General features: G+C 41.5%; 1 protein-coding gene across 1 annotated transcript; it reads left to right on the top strand.

Annotated features, from left to right (window-relative positions):
• Positions 1–546: 546 nt before the first annotated feature.
• Positions 547–23,307, top strand: LOC126989267 (uncharacterized). The gene is made up of 7 exons (XM_050847910.1): positions 547–581; positions 15,941–16,104; positions 17,165–17,215; positions 17,475–17,555; positions 17,744–17,806; positions 20,782–20,964; positions 21,453–23,307. Exons 4-7 carry the CDS (start codon positions 17,528–17,530, stop codon positions 22,643–22,645), a joined length of 1,467 nt encoding a protein of 488 aa, XP_050703867.1. The 5' UTR covers positions 547–581; positions 15,941–16,104; positions 17,165–17,215; positions 17,475–17,527; the 3' UTR covers positions 22,646–23,307.
• The last annotated feature ends 192 nt before the right edge of the window (positions 23,308–23,499 follow it).

The following is a 23,499-nucleotide window of genomic DNA, read 5'->3' as shown; positions in this document are numbered from 1 at the left end:
CCCTCCTCCTCCTCCTCCTCCTCCTCCTCCTTCTCTTTCTTCATCCTGTCTCCCTCCTGTTCTTCCTCCTCGTGATTCTTTTTCTCTTCATTTGTTTTTTCTTCCTCCTCCATATTTTTCTTCTTTCTCTTCATTCGTCTTTCTTGTCCTCCTCCTCTTCTTTTGTCTTTCATTTTTTTTCTTCTTTTTCTTGTTTTTTTCCTCCACCACCTTACCCCTCGTTTTTCTTCTTTTCCTTGTCTTCCATATTTTATTTCCTTCCTTCTAACTTTTGTCTTCCTTCTTTTCCTTCCTTACTTCACATCTTTCCTCCTTCACCCCCTTATTCCTCCTCCTTCTCCTCCTTCTCCTCTTGTTTGTCTCCCATCTTCTTTCTTTCCTTCGTCCTTTCCCTTTCCTTTGTCTTCCATCTTCTTTCTTTCCTTACCTTCCATTTTTCCTCCTCCACCTCCTCCTTGCTCCTCCTCCTTTTCTTTGTCTTTTATCTTCTTAATTAATGCACTTCCCTCACTTCACCTGTCTTATTAAAGTGCTCATTATCTTCCTCAGGTGCCGCCGCCCTCACCTTCGCCACGAGCCAGGTAAGAGAGTCCAGTCTCATCAATAATTTCCAAAGGCCGAAAACAAGAGCAGTCGGGTTGTAATGAGTATTTTTTTCACGCTCATGGTGCAGAGAAAGAGTCAGACCATCAAAAGGGTCATAATACTACCCCTGGATATGCCCCAAACTCCTACGAAAGCCTTGTCAAATGTGTGTGCTCGGGCGGCGGTGTTTCAGAATGTTGCCCTACGCCGCGTCACACTTCCCGCGACCCCCAAACACTTTCCACAGGTGATATTGTCGTGATTTTTGTGACGTGTGGTGTCGGCGGATGGACGAAGGCCGTGATGGATTTAAGATTATCTGATGCATATTTAGCGACACGTTATCCGAAGTTTAGCATTTAAATAAGAGAGGGAGGGAGATAAGATATAAATAGAGAGAGAGAGAGAGAGAGAGAGATGGGGGTTTAGGGAATGGTTTCAATGTATATATATAAAACCTATTATTTACTTCAAACGGGGAGGGGGAGGGACCTTGGCCAAAGTGGGACTGTTGACCGCCAGCAAGCACCCTCCCATTAAAGCAAACTCATTATAGTTGATATCTGGGTACTGCCAGGACCTTCACACACCACACACCCCTCCCTCGATCAAAGGGGGCAGTAACCGCTCCTTGTCAGCGAAAAAATCTCGTCTATCGGAACGGTGTGTGTATGTGTGTTTGCTTGTCTGTTTTGAAGAGAAAGAAGGAAAGTGGCGGATCAGTCTACAAACAGTTCCTTAATTGGCGTCATGAATCCAAGCCAAACAGCGTACCGAGTTCAACATTGGAGCCTTTTCGTTATCGTTCCGCGTAAGGGATTCGAATCAGCGTTGCCAAATTATCGTACTTATCGCATATCATTTTCGTAGTTTCTGACCAATAACTATAGCAAAAAAAAAAAAAACATCAATAAATAGAGGTTTTAACGCTAACTTCAATTTTATATCGTTATTTGTGTAGGTAGGAGAGTTTGAGGCTGAAAAGTAATAAATACGAAGTAATGAATACGATAATCTGGCAACGCTGGTTCGAATGCTCTTGAAGGGAAAGGCGGACGAGTACTTAGCGGGCTTTTCTTGCTTTTGTTTTCGCTATTTGTTTTTTATTTTTATTTTTGCCCTTGAGCTGCTTTCTCTGCTGCTAAAAGATACATACATAAAAGCTAACTAACTAATGGGGAGCATACACCCGGGGACACGTCGCTTCACTCACTCGCCGCCTCAACTCCCGACCAAAGTCTATATATACCAAGTCAAGTCACTCTGCCTTCAAAACTGCGAGTCTGCGACCAGCACGCGCAGGGGGTGGTTTGGGGCGGAGCAGCGGGATGACGTCACTTGAAGCCAGTTAACGGGTGACTTAAGTTGCGGCCATATGTGCACTTTGGATGTGCATTCTAGCCTTCTTTCATCGCGCACTCATGCAAGCCACTGACGGAAAAGTATGCCTTTTTATTGTGCTATTGCGTGACTATAACTCCATTGCCTACAAACGGCGGTGTGGGGTGTGAGAGGGGTCATGTTGAAGTGATTGATTTAAATTAGTACGCCTTTCTTCGTTTTCTCTAAATCCCTGTTTCTACATTCTCTAGTTTGGCTCCAAGCAACGTCACGCATAAGCCACGCCTCGGCCGTGTCTCCCACAAAGCTGCGTATGACTTGACTTGGTGTATACAGACTTTGCTCCCGACGGTCTCCCCGAGCAAGCCTCCACGTAGCTGCCCTGTCCATCCCAAGTCCCTCAGGATCGATCGACTTGCCCCATCCATGACTTACGTGGGCGTCCCCTTGGCCTCCTCCACTAGGGTTGTTTCGTACCACCGTTGCCAGATTATCGTACTCAGAGCATAGTATTTACCGGTTTCTGACGCCTAACTATTGCCAAGAGACATTAGGAATTAACAATTTTAACGATAATTATAAGTGAATCTCCTTATTGGGGTCCACGAGACAGTTTTTGGGTCGGAAGTCGGTAAATATAAGAGGCTGAGTACGACAATCTGGCAACGTTGTCTCGTACAGAAGCAACCCTCACGCAGGATCGATGTTCGGGAGGCGTGCCACGTGCCCTTAAACAGCCCAATAGTGAAACCAAATTGTCGCGTCCGTTTTGGCGTTGGCTCCCGGGGGTCCATTTCTCCCCTCTGCTCTGCCACACAGTCACAACACCTATTTTTTTCCTCTCATATGTTACCTATAGCTTACATATGAGAGGAAGAGATAGGTGTTGGGGCTGTGTGGCTGAAGAGGAAGAAACAGAACCCGCAGAATATGAACTCATATGACATATTGGAAGACTATAGGCGTGTTTGATTTTATGATTTTATTCTTATCCTTTTATCGTTATTCTGAGCCGTGTTTCCCAGAGTTGCTATTTCACTGGTCGTTATGTTGGTGTGCTCTAGATATTAGTTAATGCCGCGCCTGCGTCCATGCTCACAGTGTTGTTATTCGAAGGTTTGAGACTGGAGAGTGATATTGTTTTGCAGTTTGAAAGATGAAAGAGATAATTAATTGATCTCTCTCTCTCTCTCTCTCTCTCTCTCTCTCTCTCTCTCTCTCTCTCTCTCTCTCTCTCTCTCTCTCTCTCTCTCTCTCTCTCTCTCTCTCTCTCTCACACGCCGGCACGTAAAAAAAAAAGTGTAATTACTGCCCGCATTCAGTTAATTGAAATTTGATGTAAAAGTCAGCGAATTGAAACAAACCAGCGCGCCATTTGTTAATTTGTTTCCCCTCCCGCGGTGGTCTGATGTAATCGAAATTTGTGTTTGTGGGAGCGTCAATTTTTTAGCCTCTGCGTTCGTCCCGTGTTAATAGAAATAAAATAAAAAGGCGAATGGTTAATTTATTGCGTGGAAAAATGTACCGAAGCTTATGTGAAGGAGAAAAAAATGGCCATAACAGTAAAGTCGAGGTCAATATATACAAGAAGACATGATAGTAGAATGGGAAAAGAAAGATGAATAGTTAATTTATTGAGTAGAAAAATAGTACTGGAACTCATGGTGAAGAAGAAGAAGAGTGGCCATGAAAGTGAAGTCGAGAAGGTCAATATATACAAGAAGACATGATAGAAGATTGAAATTATAATGGAAGGAAAGAAAAGGCGAATAGTTAATTTATTGCGTGGAAAAATAGTACTGGAACTCAAGGTGAAGAAGAAGAAAAGTGGCCATTACAGTGAAGTCGAGAAGGTCAATATTACAAGAAGACATAATAGAAGACTGAAATTATAATGGAAGGAAAAAAAAGGCGAATAGTTAATTTATTGTGTGGGAAAATAGTACTGGAACTCATGGTGAAGAAGAAGAGTGCCCATGAAAGTGAAGTCGAGAAGGTCAATATATACAAGAAGACATGATAGAAGACTGAAATAATAATGCAAAGGAAAAAAAAAGACATAGTTAATTTATTGCGTGGAAAAATAGTACTGGAACTCATGGCGAAGAAGATGAAAAGTGTCCATGAAAGTGAAGTCGAGAAGGTTAATATATACAAAAAGACATGATAGAAGACTGAAATAATAATGCAAAGGAAAAAAAAAGACATAGTTAATTTATTGCGTGGAAAAATAGTACTGGAACTCATGGCGAAGAAGATGAAAAGTGGCCATGAAAGTGAAGTCGAGAAGGTCAATATATACAAGAAGACATAATAGAAGATTGAAATTATAATGCAAAGGAAAAAAAAAAAAGACGAATAGTTAATTTATTGCGTGGGAAAATAGTACTGGAACTCATGGTGAAGAAGAAGAAGAGTGGCCATGAAAGTGAAGTCGAGAAGGTCAATATATATACAAGAAGACATAATAGAAGATTGAAATTATAATGGAAGGAAAGAAAAGGCGAATAGTTAATTTATTGCGTGGGAAAATAGTACTGGAACTCATGGTGAAGAAGAAGAAGAGTGGCCATAGTCATTATATACAAGAAGACATGATAGAAGATTGAAATTATAAGGGAAGGGAAAAAAAGGCGAATAGATAATTTATTGCGTGGGAAAATGTACCGAAGCTTATGTGAAGAAGAAAATAAGTGGCCATAACAGTGAAGTCAAGAAGGTCAATATATACAAGAAGACATGATAGAAGACTGTGTGTGTGTGTGTGTGTGTGTGTGTGTGTGTGTGTGTGTGTGTGTGTGTGTGTCCTTTCCTCCAGGTGTTTTATCGTAGTCACTGCTAAAATATTGTCAACCTTTTTTATTGTTATTTTAACGGAAGGGTAAGTTTAGACTAAATATTGCTCCTTTGAATCAATTTTTTTTTTTTTTTTTTTTTAGTTTTCGGTTTTAATCCATTTCACATTCCTTTTTTTTTCTTTTTCTTTTACTTTTTTTTCAATTCGTCTCTTCGTCTCCGTTTCATTCCCGCAAGCAGACTGATTGCCCCCCACCCGTCCAACACACGAGGAATTAATTCCCCGCTCTCTCTCTCTCTCTCTCTCTCTCTCTCTCTCTCTCTCTCTCTCTCTCTCTCTCTCTCTCTCTCTCTCTCTCTCTCTCTCTCTCTCTCTCTCTCTCTCTCTCTCTCTCTCTCTCTCTCTCTCTCTCTCTCTCTCTCTTCCCCCTCCTCCTCCTTTCCTCTTCCTCCTCCTTTCCTCCTCCTCCTCCTCCTTTCCTCCTCCTCCTCCTCCTCCTCCTCCCACCCTCCTCTCCCCCCTCCTCCTCCTCCTCCTCCTCCTCCTCCTCCTCTCCCTCCTCCTCCTCCTCCTCCTCCTCCTCTCCCTCTTCCTCCTCCTCCTCCTCCTCCTCCTCCTCCCACCCTCCTCCTCCTCCTCCTCCCACCCTCCCCTCCCTTACTGTTCCATTCTTTCTGTCCCCAGAAATTCACTTCCCATAAATATATTGTTGAGCTGGAAGCTTCCCAGGGTCTATGGGCCTCTGGAAGGCTCAGGAGGAGTGAGCAGGGGCGGAGAGCCAGGCCCGCCACGCCTCATGACCAGGCGCCAGGCGGGAAGTGTTGCCAACTCGCACATATTTTTGCTACATGTTCTTGTATAATCTAAAATATACTGTAACGTTCTAGACTGTACTGTTATATATATATATATATATATATATATATATATATATATGTATATATATATATATATATATATATATATATATATATATATATATATATATATATATATATATATATATATAGGAGAAGAGGGCGAGAGGAGACAGTCCCAGTCATAGTAAGCTAGTGGCCAGTGAAGAGTCGAGTGAAGTATACTACTAAGGAAGAATATTAAACTACAGAAGCTGTGCAAGGTGTTTACATATCTCCCTCCCACGGAGTCTCCTGACGGCGACACGGAACCCAAGTAACACGTCCGGCATAACATTGGTGTCAGGAGTGTAGCCATTTGTTTTTTCGCCATGGAGACTCGTTCCCAAGCTGCCCAGAGGGACGACATGTTGACTGAACTTTTGGAAGCCTTGAGACTACAAGGGGAGAAACAAGAAAGAGCACAGCAACAACAAGAAGGAACACTCCAAGAACTCAAAGAACAACAAGAGAGAGCACAGCAACAACAAGAAGGAACACTCCAAGAACTCAAAGAACAACAAGAAAGAGCACAGCAACAACAAGAAGGAACACTCCAAGAACTCAAAGAACAGCTAGAAGATCGCTTCACAGGATTACAGCTACAGCTAAAAGCAGTACAAGATGGAAGTGATTCAGTGCGAAGAGAAATGACTGATGTGACCACGAACTTGGGACAACGCCTGATAGAAGTGGAGAAAGAACACACAAATCTTCAACAAGAGATGGAGGTGGTACGGGAGACGACACACAAAGAAATATTAGAAGTAAGTGACAGAGTGAAGGCCCTTGAAGACTGCTTGGCTGGAAACGGACAGCCAGTGCTTGCAGGGGCTAGTTGTACCCAAGATGCTTCTCCTACGCAAGTCCGGTTTAAATTAGACCATTTTTGTGCAAGATCATATAGGTTTTGTACGTGTTGATATGTTGTGATCTACCCCTATGCAGATAAAGAATATTACTGAAGTTGATCCAAACATTTCAAATCTCCAGAATTATCTTTCAATATAAGACGTGAGCATCAGTAGCGGGCGTGGGATTGCCTTTGTAACGACTCCCACTTTTTTTTTATTCTTGATTCTTGATTTTTGTTGATTGGTGTTGTTGTCTTTTAGTTTTGTTCAGTTTTCTTTTTTCTTTTGTTCCATATCGTTGTAATATAATTTTTTTCTATTTTCAATTTCTTCCCGAGTTAATGGTTGAAACACTAGTATGTCTGCTATTAAGTTGTCTCTGCTTTGATTTTCTGAGGTCTGTATAAAGTTTTGGTTTTGTCTTATTTCTTTATATTCTTCACAGTCCAGCAGAAAATGTTCTAATGTTTCTACTTCTGCTCCACAGCACGGACACTCCTCACTCTTCCTCGGAAACCTCACTAACTTTTGCTAGTCTTTATTTTTTGAAGTCATTGAAGCAGTTTTTGTGATTGGTTATTTTGACTCCTAGGTATGTTATACTTTGAGTTACTAGAATATTTTCAATACTATTTTTTTGTTCTTTTTTGTTATATATAAGTATGTTGCTTTTTTCTTTATTTATTATTAATCCATGTCTTTCTGCTATTTGCTGTATATTTTGTATACTTTCAGCTGCTTCTTCTATTGAGTGTGATAGTAGTGGGCTGTCATCTGCATAATATAGAATAGGTATTTTAAAGTGTTCATTTTTAAAACCTATATCCATCATTTCTAGTTCTGTAATTATTTCATAGGTTAAGATTGTGAACAGGAACGTTGAGGCATTGCATCCTTGCCTTATACCATTTGTTATATTTATTGTTGTCTGTTTAGTTCCGTTTAGAAATATGTTAGTGAGGTCATCTGTATATATGTTTGCTACAAGATTGATAATTTTGGGGTGGACTTTGTAATTCATCAACGCTGTAATAAGTATCTTTCTGTTTACTGAATCAAAAGCTTTTTTTTAAATCAAGTGAGGTCACAATCAGTTCTTTTTTCATTTTGTAACTCTGATTAATGCAATATTTTAGTATGTATAAATTGTCTGTGATTCTTCTGTCTTCTGTGAGACCTGATTGCAGTTCACTGATATTGTCCGTGTCTTTCATGTGTTTTTCCAGCTTTTGTTTGAGGATTCCCATAAAAATTTTGTATGAAGTGTTTGTTAAGGCTATGGGCCTTAGGTCAGCGGCAGTGGGTTTGGGCTTTTTCTGGATTAATATAGTGTTAGATGTTTTCCAATTATCACGTATCTCTCCTTCTTCTATTATATTATTGAAACAGTTTGTAAGTTGTGTCACATACAGGTCACTGTTTTCTAGAATTTTGTAAAGATCTGTTTTTAGCCCGTCTGGTCCTGGAGCTTTTTTTTATACGTAACTGTCGTTTAACTTCTTCTTTTGATATATAGACATCTGTCTCCTTCATAGGCGGTATGTCTGTTTCTTTGCACTGTACGACCATGTCTAAATGTTCCCTTAACTTGATATCCACTTTCCACTCTGTCCACTCGTCTCCATCTTTAACTTTGATGTAATCATTTATTTTATTTTGTAACACTACCAGCTCGTTTTCATACTGTCGTTGTCTTTCGTTATTCCATGCCTCTTCAATCTTGTTTTCTCTGGCTCTGTATACAGTTTTCCAAAAGTCTTCTAATTGTTTTGGTTGTTCAGATATATCCAGTTTTCTTCCGTCATGATCATATAACAACATATCCTTTTTTACAATAGTTTCTCCTTTTAGTTTCTTTATGTCATCCCATATCATGGTAGTTTTGTTTTGTCCATTCCTGATCTCATTTGTAATTTTCTTTTCATTTACTGAAATTGCATCCCGCACCATGTGCTTAACTTTAGTTTTTTGTGTTTGGTAAAAGTTGTTGTTTCTTTCTTTTTCTTCAATATTTTGTGTTTTTCTTACTTCCTTGGTTAGGTCCTTCTTTTACTTATTTCCCTTTTTATTTCTTGTGTTATCCAGACTGGTTCTATATCTTTTGCATTTTGTTTTATTCTTCTTTGTATTTGTCTGCCCAAGAATTTATTGCATGCTTCTTTCATGGTATTTTCTAGTTCTTCCAGAGAGACTGCATTTTTTCTTTTTAATACATTCTCTCTCTCTCTCTCTCTCTCTCTCTCTCTCTCTCTCTCTCTCTCTCTCTCTCTCTCTCTCTCTCTCTCTCTCTCTCTCTTGACGTGGAGTTCTTGAACGCATGGGACAGTTTCTATGGACAAAGTGAGCTCTTCCACAGGGACGGATTACACCTTTCTCCCATCGGGGCAGCCAGATTCGGAAGGCTCCTCAACGACCCAGTACGTGTCATCCGAGCAAAAACAGCCACGTCCTCCACCCGCCCGTGTAAATAGACGCCGTGCATCGCAACAAGCCCGTAACCGTGATCCACAAGTACCACCACCTCTATAACCAAGCCTCTGGATAACTTAAAAATCCTTAGTTTCAATGCGCGTAGCCTAAGAAACAAATTTGATGAACTGAGATGTCTTGCTCTAACAGAAAATTTTGACATAATTGCTATAACCGAAACATTTATCGACACCACAAATATTGATTTAAGTTCCGAATACAACATAGATGGCTACAGACTCTTCAACAAAGATCGTGTAAACCGTAGAGGCGGTGGCGTCGCCCTTTATGTCAAAAGCTATTTGCAACCCACTGACAAAACACCGGGAAACAGTAACGTTGAACATTTGTGCGTGCGAGTAAACATTGCAAAAGTCAGTTTAAATATATCTGTCACCTACAGACCTCCCGGGCAATCACTCGATGACGACCTTGAAATGTACTGCGTCTTAAGGCAGTCATAACAACGACTCACTGATATTAGGAGACTTTAACCTCCCCCATATCGACTGGGCGACACTGTCAGGTACAGAAGGCGAGTCCCATAGAATGATCGAATTTCTAGAAGAAAATTATCTAAGCCAAATGGTTTCTGAGCCAACTCGACAAAATAATATACTCGACCTTGTTATAACGACCCAAGATAACCTAGTCAGTAGTGTCACGGTAGGAGAACACCTCGGTTCTTGCGATCATAAATTAGTGCGCGTCGACATTAGAGCTCAATCATCAGTGACTGAAAATAAAGTAAAGGTGCCCAATTTCAAAAGAGCTAACTTCGTAGAAATCCGACAAAAACTAACAGAAATACAACTATCAGATGACGGCAACGTAGATGAAGCCTGGCTAAGCCTTAAAATCACTTACTCACTCAGCAGAACACATTCGTCCCCTTGTGCGAGAAGCGAATTAACACTAATTAAAGCCCACCGTGGTTTAATAGCGAAATTAAACAATCAGTCAATGAAAGAAAATTGTTTTACAGGTTAAAGAAAGAACAAAGCACGCCCGAAAACATTAGACTTTATAATGATGCCAGGCGACGAGTAAAAAGACTAGTGGGTCAGGCAAAGCGTAGATACGAAGAAAATATTGCAGCCAACTGTAAAATAATCAAAATCTTTCTTCAGTTACATAAACAACAGAAAGGCGATCAAAAGTGGTATTGGACCTTTAACAAACAGCGACGGTGCACTAGTGACTGACAGCCAACATTGCAAACCTCTTAAACAATTACTTTTCCTCGGTGTTTAATACTAACAGTCTTCCTCTCGCTACCACCAACACCAGTACTATTGTAAATCTCGAGCATGCATTGCCTAATTTTGAAATAACAACCGATTAAGTCCTTAAAGCTCTCCATTCACTTAAAACAAATAAAGTCCCGGACCCGACAAAGTATATCCTATACTGCTTAAAGAGACAAGCGAAATACTCTCCTCCCTCACTACCGTATTCAATATGTCCTTGCGACAAGGCATCGTCCTTCGGATTGGAAAAAGGCTAACGTGACACCGATTTTTAGAAAGGAGACAAAAAATACCAGGTAACTACCAACCCATTAGTCTAACTTCAATTATAGGTAAGCTACTTGAGAGCATAATTAGAGACAAAATTGAGTTACCTCGAAAGCCACTCATTAATTGGAGATTCACAACATGTCTTCCGTAACAAAAGATCCTGCCTGTCAAACCTACTGACCTTTTATAACGATCTCTTCTCAATTTATGACGTAACCAAATCAGTGGACGTAGTCTATCTTGATTTCAGAAAGCGTTTGATAAAGTCCCACATCGCAAATTACTTTATAAATTAAAGCAAATAGGCATTGACGGTCAAGTAAACCAATGGATCGCGAATTGGTTGAGCAACAGACAACAAAGGTTGTGATTGACGGATTTAACTCAGAGTGGGCGCCGGTCACTAGTGGCGTCCCTCAGGGCTCAGTTCTTGGCCAGTGCTCTTCATTATTTACATCAACGACGTGGATGTTGGACTCAATAATCGCATTAGTAAATTTGCAGACGACACAAGATTGGTAACTCGGTTCTCACTGACGAAGACAGGCAAAGCCTCCAAGAGGATTTGCACAAAATTTCAACGGTCGGATAAATGGATGCCCTTTAACGTAGACAAGTGCCAGGTCCTTCAAGTTGGAACAAAAAATAAGAAGTTCGATTACGAAATACTCGGCGTTAAACTCACAAGCGTTCAATGCGTTAAGGACCTGGGGATTAAAATCGCGTCAAACCTCAAATTCTCACATCAATGCAGCGATGCAGCAAATAAAGCGAACAGAATGTTGGGCTTCATTAAAAGAAACTTTTTATTCAAGAATAAAGATGTAATACTTCCGCTCTACAATAGCTTAGTCAGACCCCACTTGGAATATGCGGTACAGTTTTGGTCTCCCCACCATGCATAGGACATTGCTAAATTAGAAGGTGTTCAGCGTCGAGCAACAAAATGATCCTTCCTTGCGCAACAAATCCTACGAAGAAAGGTTTTCCACCCTTAACATGTTCTCTCTTGAGAAACGTCGCCTCCGAGGAAAACTGATCGAATGTTTTAAAATACTTAATGGTTTCACGAATGTTGTCACTTTGCTTTATCCTAATAGTTAGCCCTCCACCTTTACTATCATCACTATCTCTGTATGAATGTATATGCTGAATGTTATTTGTGATATTGACCTTGAGATATTTTTGTTGTGTTTCTGTGACACACATGATTGTGTTATTTGAAAAAAGTTCTTCCAGTTCCAGTTGTTTTGGTTGTGTCAGTCCTTGTATGTTTATCAGTTTTATCTATAATTCTCTTTTTATCTTTTCCTTATTGTTATTTGTTTTACTGTGTTTATAACTTGTCAGTATTGTTGGTGTTGGTTAATTTATCTGTATTTATGATTTTACCTTTCTTTTGTACTAATAGTTGTATAATCACACTCTGTCCTGCCTGGGGGTTGGGATGGCATGTTCCTCCCTTCTCCCTTGTTGTTTACCTGCAACAATAAACTATCAATCAATCAATCATCATCCATCGGCCTCCTTCTCTTTTACGCTGTAGTTCCTCTCTCAGTTTCTTATTTTCTTCTCTCTCCTTTCTTGTCATGTCCGGGGCTATACCAACTTTCCTATTTTCTTGGTTAGAGTCTTCTCTCAGCTAGTCTCTCTGCATTTTTTATTATCTCCCATTTTGCTCTGCCTTCTTTCAACTTTCTTATAGTTGGTCTGGGTTTGTTTAGGTCTGGCCTCCCTTCCCTGTAAATTTCCTCCTCTTCCCTAGTCTTCAATGGCCTTGCATAACCTTGGGAAAGCCATAATAATAGTGTGATGGGGTTCCGTTGTAAAGGCAGACGCTCGTGCAGGTCATCGCGGCGCTCACTTCAACTTGGGTTCCCTGCTGGACACTTCTCCCACCTCGGCCATGGCTACCAGTCCGCCTTGTGTTGTGTGCCGCTCGAGGAAAGACCTACATCCACAATATATATTCCATCGCTTTCCCAAAGATGATGAAAGGTAGGCCTGCGCGGCTGATCTAGGGTTATTGTTGCTTGGAGGAACTCCCGGTGGTCATCATGTCTGCCTCGATGGGTCGTGATCGGGGCATCTTGTGTATGCTGGAGTGCAGCTTCCAGGGCTTCAGTCATAATGCTCCCTGCTCTTGCCTGGCATCCTAGTGATTCCATGACCATGAATTATCCTCCCCTAGACAAACTCTTTATGGAGCGCTTTATCACTCTGGGTCTTCACCAGTGGGTAAAGAGCCCGACATTTGTGTCCTCCGGCAACACCCCAGACCAGCGAGAATGATAGGGTGGGTGATGTGGAGGTCTTGCCTAACTTTCCCAGCTGTGGCCATTATCCCTTAATTCTACAGTATTACTTTGAAAATAGTGTTGAGGTCAATCTTGTCCATCATGTTAAGTACTCCTGGCATAGAGGTAAATATAACAAGATAAATGAGTCTCTACAAGATACTGATTGGGATTTTGAATTTTATGATATATCTGTAGATGATATGCTTTCAAGACTAAAGTTTATTCTTACAAACCTTATTGCTAAGTATGTTCCAGTCTCTCAAGATCGCCCCAGCCAGTTCCGTCAACACCCTCCCAACTCCCTAAAGACTACCAGGAAAAATGCCTGGTTGGCTTATAAGCTTAATAGATCAACCTATGGCAGACACTCCCATCAGGCTGTTCTTGCCCTGGAGCAATTTAATGGGATAAACCAGAGCTTCCGTAATTATTATGTTGCCCAACAAATAACTTATGAGAGATCCCTCATTCACAAGATAAAGGAATCACCCAAACTATTACACCAATACATAAGGAGCAAAAACATTGGTGCACCATCAGTGGGTCCACTTAAGCTAGACAATGGAGAATTGACTGCGGACTGTGGTGCAGTGGCTGAGATATTTGCCTCTAGTTTCAGTCTAGTGTGTGCTACCCAGGATCCAAGTACTCCCTTTCCCCATCAACGCTCACTTGCAACCATTGATAATGTAACTATATCTCTAGAGGAAGTTAGGATGAGACTTGCTTCACTGGATGTCAATTCAAGCATGGGCCCTGATTGTCTACATCCTTGTCTCCTTAAGTTTTGTCCCAATCTGGCTACCCCTCTTCAATTAATTTTCAAGCAGTCCTTACTCCAGGGTAGGTTGCCTGTTGAGTGGAAGAAATCCAACATTGTGCCCATATTTAAGAAGGGATCCAGACATATTCCTCTCAATTATAGGCCAATTAGCCTTACTTCAGTATGTTGTGAGACTTTAGAAAGGATTATAGCTAAAGACCTATTTGAGTTCCTAGAAGTTAACCAGATCTTGTCTGCTGACCAGTTTGGGTTCCGTCGTGGCAGAACTGTCGACGATCAGCTTCTACTGGTATACCATGATGTAACCTCTTGGCTTGACCTGGGTGTTGTCGTTGATGTTGTCTTGTTTGACTTTAGCAAGGCCTTTGATGTTGTTTGTCCCACCATTCTTATAGACAAACTAAGATATCTGGGTGTGGATGGTCGGCTGCTTGACTGGATCTCTGACTTTCTGATGGGCAGAATCATGCAAGTGTCAATATCGGGTGCCTCTAGCTCATCTAGACTGATCCGTAGTGGAGTTCCACAAGGTTCTGTACTGGGCCCACTCCTGTTCCTTATATATGTCAACCACCTACCTTCACATGTTAAATCTAAGTGTAAATTCTTTGCGGACGACTTCAAGCTGTATATGAAGATACGGCACAATGCCACTTACCCTTTGGCTGAAGATCTCAGTTCTCTCCAAAGAGATATTAATAGTGTCTCCAGGGTGGCTAGCTCGTGGGGGCTAAACTTTAACCCATCCAAGCGTGTAGTGCTACGATGCCAGCGTGGCTCTACTGACTGGACAGCTGTGGGCTCTCTTCAGCACTACCACCTAGATAACTCTGATCTGTCCTTGGCTGACACCCATAGAGACCTGGGAGTTCTAGTCAACAACACCCTCAAGTTTCATGCACATATAAGAACAACAGTTAATAAAGCTGCAGGATTAGCCAATAACATACTCATATCTACTCTCTGTCACTCCAGTGACTTTGTTAGCCATCCTCAAGTCACACAAGACCTTTACTAGAGTTTGGGTCAACAGTTTGGAACACTGGATACCTGGGTGACCTGCGGCTGCTGGAGTCAGTGCAGCACCGCTGGACCAACCACATAGATGGCCTGGCTGAACTAAGTTTTGCTGATCGTCTCAAGGCTCTTAACCTATACTCTGTACAAGGTAGACTTTTGAGAGCAGACCTCATTAAATGTTGGAAAATCTTTCATGATCAGTGTGCCATTTCTCCGTCTGATCTATTTACTATCTCCCCAGTCACTACTACCAGAGGCCACAGATTCAAATTAGCCAAACCACACACCTCCACTGAGTGTAGACGCAGATTCTTCAGTGTTAGGTGCACTGATCACTGGAACTCCCTCCCAGACAGCATTGTTAGCACTGGCATAATCCAGGCATTTAAATGGGGCCTTCACCTCTCCCTTGAACAGTCACTGTTCTCATATATGGAATAATTACCTGCCTCTGTCAAAACTCATCCCATTATTAACATTGTTCTCATATCTATACACCTTGCTTAACACCTAGCTTGGCTGAGCTTGGCGTCGTATGGTGGGCAAGATGACGCTCCCCCTGGCTATGCCCCTATTGATTGATTGATTGATTGATATTTTGTCCAGAAATGAGCAGTTAGCATCTCGAAATTAGTAGGCTACACTTTCGTCAATATTACCCACTACTACTAATTCTTAATACCCAGCCAATAACAACAATCCAAACAAAGCACCCAAAGAAGAACCAAATCACTTGACAAATTAATCAAACTCGTATAAGATCTGACCAAGGTGCTTGCCATTATCTGTTGTTTTTAAGTAAAACGTTGCAGGATAAGACCGACATGAACTTAACACTTATAGTCCTCTGTTAAGTTGTCTAAAGCACAGATACAAAGTTGATAACAGCAATTATGCTCATATGTTTCTGCACTTTACAAGTTTTATACACCTATTTGCCAACTGTGAAGCAAAAGTATATTGTTTTTAAAATGGGAGAAAAAATGTTCTTTGAGCTACATAAACCTCATCCCAGGAAGACAAGTGTTGGTACATTTTTATGGTCAGAGTGTTTATATTTGCAGGCCAATAAATATTAATTTCCAGGCTATATTAATGTTAGGATAGGTAAGTTAGGTTAGTTTACATGAAGTTAGGTTATGAATGTATCCTGATTCTATTAAATTCTCCAAACTTGGGGGCTGGCATCTACTTGGGATTTGTTCTTACCTTTTTTTCAGCCTTTGGCCAGCCCTGTGTCATTTAAATAAAAATGTAATACATATTCAAACTGGTCTTAGGTGCTCTAAATATACCCACAATCTTAATAATAGTGTATTAAAATGTATTTTTCTAATTCACATGCATCAACCTTATTGCCTCACATCATCACAGGTGTCAGAAATGGAAGGATGTTCTACGCATTCCTTCCATTCAGAAGCGGAAGTCTCGTAAACTGAGAGAGAGCTCCAGGATCTGCAGCCTCCACTTCTCTCCAAAGAACTACCTGTCACCAACAAGACTAAAGTATAATGCCTACCCTGACCAAAACCTCACAGGTAAGATGTGGGCTAATTAACCTGGTTGCAGCTGGGATCATGTTTCTTAATGGTCCCTCCAAGTGAGAAAAATGAGAAAAAAACACCCCTCACACAAACCATTTTATGATATATATCAAAGGATTTGTGATCAGATTATGTAGCTTTTTTGTTTTTTTTTTTTTTTTTTTCATGGCACAAATTTGACCCGTCGCTGCTACCGGGTTAAGGTTAATGTTGGGGTACACATACATCACAATTTTTTTCTATGTTGGTAGATTATGACTAAATGAGTAATTTTGTGCTATGAATCATCATTGTCGTTTAACGTCCATATTTTCCCTTTCAAGGTGGGGTTGGACGGGCGATGACTCTCCTCCACATCTGTCAGTCTTGTGCCATATATTCCTCTGTTTCCAATATATTTGTATCCTCCATCACACATCTGCTCCACTTTTTCTTAGGCCTTCCCACTGGCCTTCGTCCCTCAACTCTCATCTCCACCTCATTTAACACCCCCCCCCCCTCCTCTGCCCTTTTCACATGTCCAAACCATCTTCTTTCTGGACAGCATGTGGGTAGTCTTAGGCCACTTGGCGGTGACTGAAAAATCCCAGGTGGTAGCGTGGGTTTTCGAACCGATGTCCATGGCATGGTGAATGTGTTGCCCGCACTCTAACCTCTCAGCCACTGCCTACCCTTTCTTCCTTTCTTCGACTAATGTAGTTAGCAGAGTTAAGAAGACCAGAGGAAATATGTGGTATTTAGAAAAAAGGAACCTGTATTGAAGCATCATTGAACCCGCAGATTCTTGTGCCATGATAATCAAGGTAGATTAAGTTAAACCATGAGGAAGTATGGTAATTCTGGCTACCTACAGACTAAGAGGATACATTTGATAAGGTTTTGATAATTTTTAGTTATAGGGGTAGGATATGAGGTTAGATTAGGTGTGGAGCAGATATTAAACTTATTTTATGATTTTTGCAAGGAGGAAATAAGTTGCAGTATGCTAAAAAAATCACATTCATACAAATATTTTCATTTGGTTTTAAACAAACAAGTACTCTTTTCATTTCAGAAACTTCTGTTTTAGAAACTCAGGCTGAGAACTCAGCTGACATTACAATAGGTAAATATATGATTTAATATCCAGTATTTACACATGGAAACTTCTACCTTATAAATGGATTTCATATAATGTACTTACAAGTATTGTCCATTTCATGGTTTCTGAGTAATTCATGTTTGATTTTTGGTTGTCAAGTAGGCTTATGCAAAATATTAACAATTGCTGTGTATATATGTTCAGGGAAATGATGATTTCTTTGTGTAATATTTTTGGCAATGTATATTCTTGAATATGATGTTTATTATTTTGTGCTTCTTAGATTTGGTCTTAGAGGTGGACACCAGCAACAACTCCTGCCATGATATTGAAGCCATGATTGGTGGTGTGGATGATGCATTTGGTATGTAGTACATCTGTGATGAAACTATGTAAATACTAGTTTTCTAATTCATGCATATGCCTGTGAAACTTCAATTAGCTTTATTTACACATTGAAATCAGAAACATGGTTTGATGTGGCATGTTTCAATCTACAGTAATGTTTGAATGGGTGAATACATGTAATGATGCAGGTTACATACATTTCAGTTACATTGGAGGGGGATCCTGCTGTGCAGACCCATTTGCTGTCAGATGTAGCGCCCCCAAATGGTGTGTGCCCTTGTGATGTTTTTACTTTGGTGTTTTTCATACTGTCCAAAAGTAGTAATTGTTGCCATGTTCAAGAGGCTTATTATCATGTTCTTGTATTCATATGACTGTGAAGGTCTTTGCCTGCTGTCTCACTTGCCTTTGTACATTAAGTTGCCAGATGTCTCCTTAATTAATAATAACATGTCTGCTGATTTGGGGTGGCTAGCACCTGCAGAACTCCATCTGTCCCATAGGGCGGTGTAGCATCCCACGGTTTAATGAATCTCATACTTATTTAGTTTGCCTTTTGTCCACTGCATGAATGACGTTCACATTTTACTCCATTGTGTTTTATCAGATGTTTTAATAAAGTTTGAACTTTCACCTGAAGATCAGCCAACCCAGGTATGGTGTGGCTGATCTTCAGGTGTGACAGTCTGGGGTGCAGCATTCTCTCTCTCTCTCTCTCTCTCTCTCTCTCTCTCTCACACATAGATTTTTTTGGCCACGAGCATCCTGGTTTGTAGGTTCTTGCCTCAGGGCTGAATTTGCCGTGGTTGTAGCAGAGCTGCTCGGTGAACTTCTTGGTCCCTTGCTGGTTTGATCGTGGCCGCGGGGCGTGGTACTGTTGCGCCAGTGGTTGTCGGGTTTTCTGTGGTAGGCGGTGTGCTGCTGCGACATCGACCTCTTCATCCTGGAATGATGGTGGGGTGTCAGAAGGCACGGTGTTGATGCAGCAGATTGAAGCCGTGAGTGCATCAACTAGGCGGTCTGCCTGTTGTTGCGGGTCATCCTCGTCGATTTCCTCCGCTTTGGGAATGGCAGTGTGGATGGATTCAGGGAGGCAGAGGAGCCACAGTGCCTGAAGCAGGTCTAGATGTCGAGACGTCCCATCGGTGATTGGAGGGAGGTTTGCCAGGGCTCGCATCTCGAGGAGGTCGTCAGAAGATTTCTGGTCGCCAAGAGGTTGTTGCGAGAGCTGGAGGAGCCGTGACACTCGCGCTGCTGGGGAAGACGTAAAACACTTAAGTAGGAAGGTTTTCAGGGCGTCATATTTGATGGCGGTGTCGCCCTTGTTTTCCAACCATTCCGAGATGTGCGGAAAAAGTTCGTCTGGGAGAGTGCCAAGACATGGTTTACTCACTTTTGAGGCAGAATTGTACCTCTGCTTGCCAGAACCAGATATGTGTGTCGATCGTAGAGAAGGTCGGTAACTTGACTTGTGCGGCTGCGGCTGGATGGGGGTCTGCGAGAGTGTTGGACGGAGAGTTGGTGGAGAGCGTGTCCTTTGTGACAAGAGGTGAGGGGGCAGCTTGCATCACTCTGGGGTCACCAATATAGCGGATGCTACTTCAGGCAGTCCAACTTCTCAGTTCAGGGGAGGAAGAACCAAACACTGTGATGGTCTGACAGCAACTGATTTATTAGTGAGGTATACAGCTTTTTATAGGGTGCTACAGGATCAGCATGGATCTATACTACTACCACACTAAACATGCGGTTGTGGGCGGAGCAAGCGTACGGGATCCCTTGTACAGCCTCACCGCGTGTCTCCCAGCCCGCGATGTAGAAATGTTCTAATTTAAGTAAAACCATGGCAAATGTGATCAGCAAATATGCATACACATTTAATCTTAGTATTATAATGTATGGAAGAACAGTTAACTTATTATGGATAAGATATTTGTAAGCATACAAAGAAATGTGGCATACATTTTACAGTGTTGCTAAAAAAATGCTATACCTATTATTGAGTTTCCCTTACGTTTTGGGATGGGTAAGGAGTTTCACAATTATATTTAGATTGTATCGTGAAGGAATGTACGTTAAAATAAGCTGACATAAGTATGAAAAAAAAACATTAAAAAATCCTCATGGCGGTAACACTCCCGGCCAACACCCAGACACGCCCACCATCCACACAAGTGGAGAGGTCAGGTGACTCCACTCAGGTCATTCGGCGTCCTTGACCAGACACGATCGATATGGCTGCTCCACCAACACCCTCCTAGCATCTACATAGCCAAACCAAACAAGTTATCTTCAATGTCTGCCAGTATTTTGAACAGAAGCAGAATGGAAGCACTCTTGAAGCCCTGTCAAAGGTTACTCGTCACACAGCTGTAGCAACTCATGTCAGCGAAAGAACTGTGGAAAATATTAACAAAGAAGCAAGAGAAAATGTAGAGAATCGCGCTCCCAAGTTTACATCTCCCAAAAAAAGGCAGCGATCAAAACCCATCATGGACTTCTTTGGAGGAGGAGGAGGAGGAGGAGGGAGTGTACAAGGGAGGAATTAAGAAAGAGAGAGAGAGAGATGGGGTTGAAACGTGGCAACGCCGTACTGCCGCTTATTCCCTAGAGGCCTACGTCACAGCTGCACGTTTGGGCTGGTAGTAGTATAGTGTTTAGACTCCGCGTCCCGCACATCGTGATTGGGTTTGTAGCGAAGCCCGCTGCAGCACTATATAGCCAGCCACTTGGCAACACGAGGGAAGAGGAACTCCACACACATACACATATATCATTTTTTTCTCACTATTTTTGTTATTTTCAGTTAGAATTGATTGTTACTGTCGAGTACAAATTCACACAAGACACACTTACATTATTACACAATAATAACATTGAAAGTCAAATAAGACACCGTATCATATCCAACCTACATCCTAAAAACAATCGTACAATATCCAGGATGAAATAACTCGTGTGCTGGCTAAAGCGAGCCAGGACGCAGTGTACGCGTCCTCGGATATGGTACAGAGTGCTCAAGGACGCAGTAAGCACATCCTCGTGTTGAAGGAGTTAAGATATTTAGATGTTGCTATTAAATTGTAACATTAGTTATCTAATGATCTATGCAGTTTAGTTTTTCATTCTGTATGTGAGCATTATCAGCCTAAAAAGCATTATTTCTTTCACAATTAGTTTTCTTCCCTAAAACATGTCTGTCAACTTCTGTCAACTAAAGTGTTTTTGGTTCCTTATTACAGGTGCGCCTGCAGCAAGGTTTGACAGGAACAGTCCTGACTGGGCTCCCTCCTTGAACCTTGGGCATTCCAAGTTTATATCAGTTGAGCCCCAAGTAATGGAGTCCATGCTTCGATATGAGCGGGCATTGAAGAGAAAAAGACAGCCTCCAGACTCCCAGCCTGCAGAGGACCTGACGCAACTAAGTAAGCAAGAACTTTGGTAATGCCTTTTTTCTTATAGAAGTGGAGGCAACGCGATAACTGATTTTAATCAGTACTCCACCAGAGGTTTTTTTGGTCTTTAGGCCAACATCTTAAGTCAGAATGCACCACTGTTCCGATGTGAAAATAAAAGGCCAAATGTTTGCCAGTTGGTGTAGCTCTGCCACTTCAAAATAGTACATATGCCTTCATAATATGGTCAAAGAATAAAAATATGCTCTTTAATCATAATGTAAAGGTAGACGTGTTTAGAAACTATCTTGTGTATCTCAGTGTAAGAGTAAGTGTAGAGATGTCATGTAAGTACGTATGTCCTTAAAGGAGGGCTGTTATGTAAGTGTAGAGCCATCAGAGGGGGTCTGTGAGGGAGGACCAGCATGATCAGTGTAGGGCCATCGGGGAGGCCACCACCACCATGGTACGTGTGGGGTCGTTAGGGACAGCTAACTTAATCATATTTGATATTCCAGGTACATGTGTTACAGATTTGGAGGAAGCTTTTGCCTCTGCCCCTGCTGCCTCCTCCAGTGTGTTGGCTGCCCATACTTCTGCCTGCCACAGTGAGACCAGTGGCTCTAACCCTGCCCACCGTGATGTGGCGAGTGCCCCTGCCTGCCATGGGGTGACAGAAGACCCTGACTCGGTTCATCTCACCTCATCAAGTGCATCACAGACAGATCTCACTTCTGACATGATAAGGGTGTTGCAGGATGAGTTCAATGAGGCAACTGTAGAAAAAGTTAACTTAAAGGGAAAGATCAATGAAATGGAATTAAATGAAAACTCTTTCAAAGATGATGATGAGCGTGTAAGATTTTACACTGGACTACACAGCTACTGTGACTTAATGGAACTGTTCACCTTCATTAAGAGTTATATCTGCTCAGATGGTCGGAATATGCTAACATCCTTTCAGATGATGATTTTGACACTTATGAAACTTCGCCATAATTTCCCTATGCAAGACTTAGCATACAGATTTTGTGTCTCTATAACTACTTGCTCAAACGTTTTTCTGAAGGTGTTGGATATTTTGTATGTTAGGATAGGCTGGATGGTTAGATGGCCATCCAGAGAGGAACTGCAGAAGACAATGCCACTGACTTTTAGAGAACATTATGGAGAAAAAATTACAGTGATTCTGAGCTGCATTGAAATATCTGTGAATTGCCCGAAATATTTGCAGGCCAAAACAGGGTCTTCATATAAGACAGTCAAATTTTTAATTGGAGTATCTCCTCAAGGAAGTATCTCATTCATTTCTAAGGCTTGGAATGGTAACAGAAGTGAGAAATACATCACAGAAAACTGTGGATTTTTAGATAACATTCTGCCTGGGGATTATATAATGGCAGATGAGTTTGACATTGCTGATTCTGTTGCTGCTAGGGATGCCACTCTTGTTGCTCCTGCTGATATGAGAGGAAAGAACCAGTACCAAAGTAAGAAAGATGTCATGAGCATCAGGAATACAGCTAATGTGCAGATACATGCCAAGAGAGTCATGGGTGTAGTCCTTCAGAAATTCAACATATTACGTGAACCTCTCCCTATGCTATATGTAAGTAAAAAAGATTGTCAGAACTTAACTACAATTGACAAGATAGCTGTAGTGTGCTGTGCCTTAACAAATATGTGCCCTTCTGTTGTAAGTTTTCAGTAATCAGATGCAAAAAGACTGGGAACAGGCTATGCCATTCTTGAGCCCCTCTGTATTACTGTAGCTCTAAGGAAAACTGTGTACCTGTTTGTTGACAGTCAGTGTGCCTTGTATGCACTCCTGTCTTCCTCTCCCTCTGACTGTGATATTGTCAATAAGTGCCTCAGTGCCCTTAGCCTGCTGGGTGCCCTCACATGTTAAATTGTGTTGCCCCATAATGAAAAGGGAGACAGACTTGCTCATCTTGCCTCTGATGTTCTACCAGGTAACTGTACACCCAGGTGCTGAGTACACTTATAATTATGTTAAAAGTAGACTTAGTTTTCTTCTTAGTGACTGTCACCTCTCAGCTTGTCTTGAGCTCTCATGATGTCACTGCCTCCAGCATTCACTATGCCCAGGTATTGGGTCTCTGCACCCACACTTATGGTAGACACAGTGCATCCTATGATCTTGTTGTGATATGTCTGAAGCTGGGCTATAGGTATTACTGGAAGGTCAGTGGGACTGCCCCTGCACCTTGCAGCTTGTGTGTCAGGCCAAGGGGTCACACGCTCCATCATTATGATAAAAAAGGTATATAAAAATCATGATTCCTATTACAGTTTTATTCCTATCGTAATAAATGCACCATCTCAATAATAAATAAATTGTTTGAAATGAGATCACAAGTTTGACTAATAAGTTTAGCTTTGTATAAATCTTTCAAGGTCCCTATAAGGTCACAGCCATCAATGTTGACGCTATAATAAAAAATGCACAAGCTCAGTTGGTGAGAAAAATGCCTTAAAAATGAGATCACAAGTGTGAATAACAACTTCAATATATTGCACAAATCTTTGTTTCCGAGACCAGAA

The sequence above is a fragment of the Eriocheir sinensis genome, unplaced genomic scaffold (assembly GCF_024679095.1).
Source record: "Eriocheir sinensis breed Jianghai 21 unplaced genomic scaffold, ASM2467909v1 Scaffold1118, whole genome shotgun sequence".
Classification (NCBI taxonomy): domain Eukaryota; kingdom Metazoa; phylum Arthropoda; class Malacostraca; order Decapoda; family Varunidae; genus Eriocheir; species Eriocheir sinensis.
The sequence above is the reverse complement of the archived record's forward strand: the minus strand, read 5'-3'. Positions and strand labels throughout refer to the sequence as shown.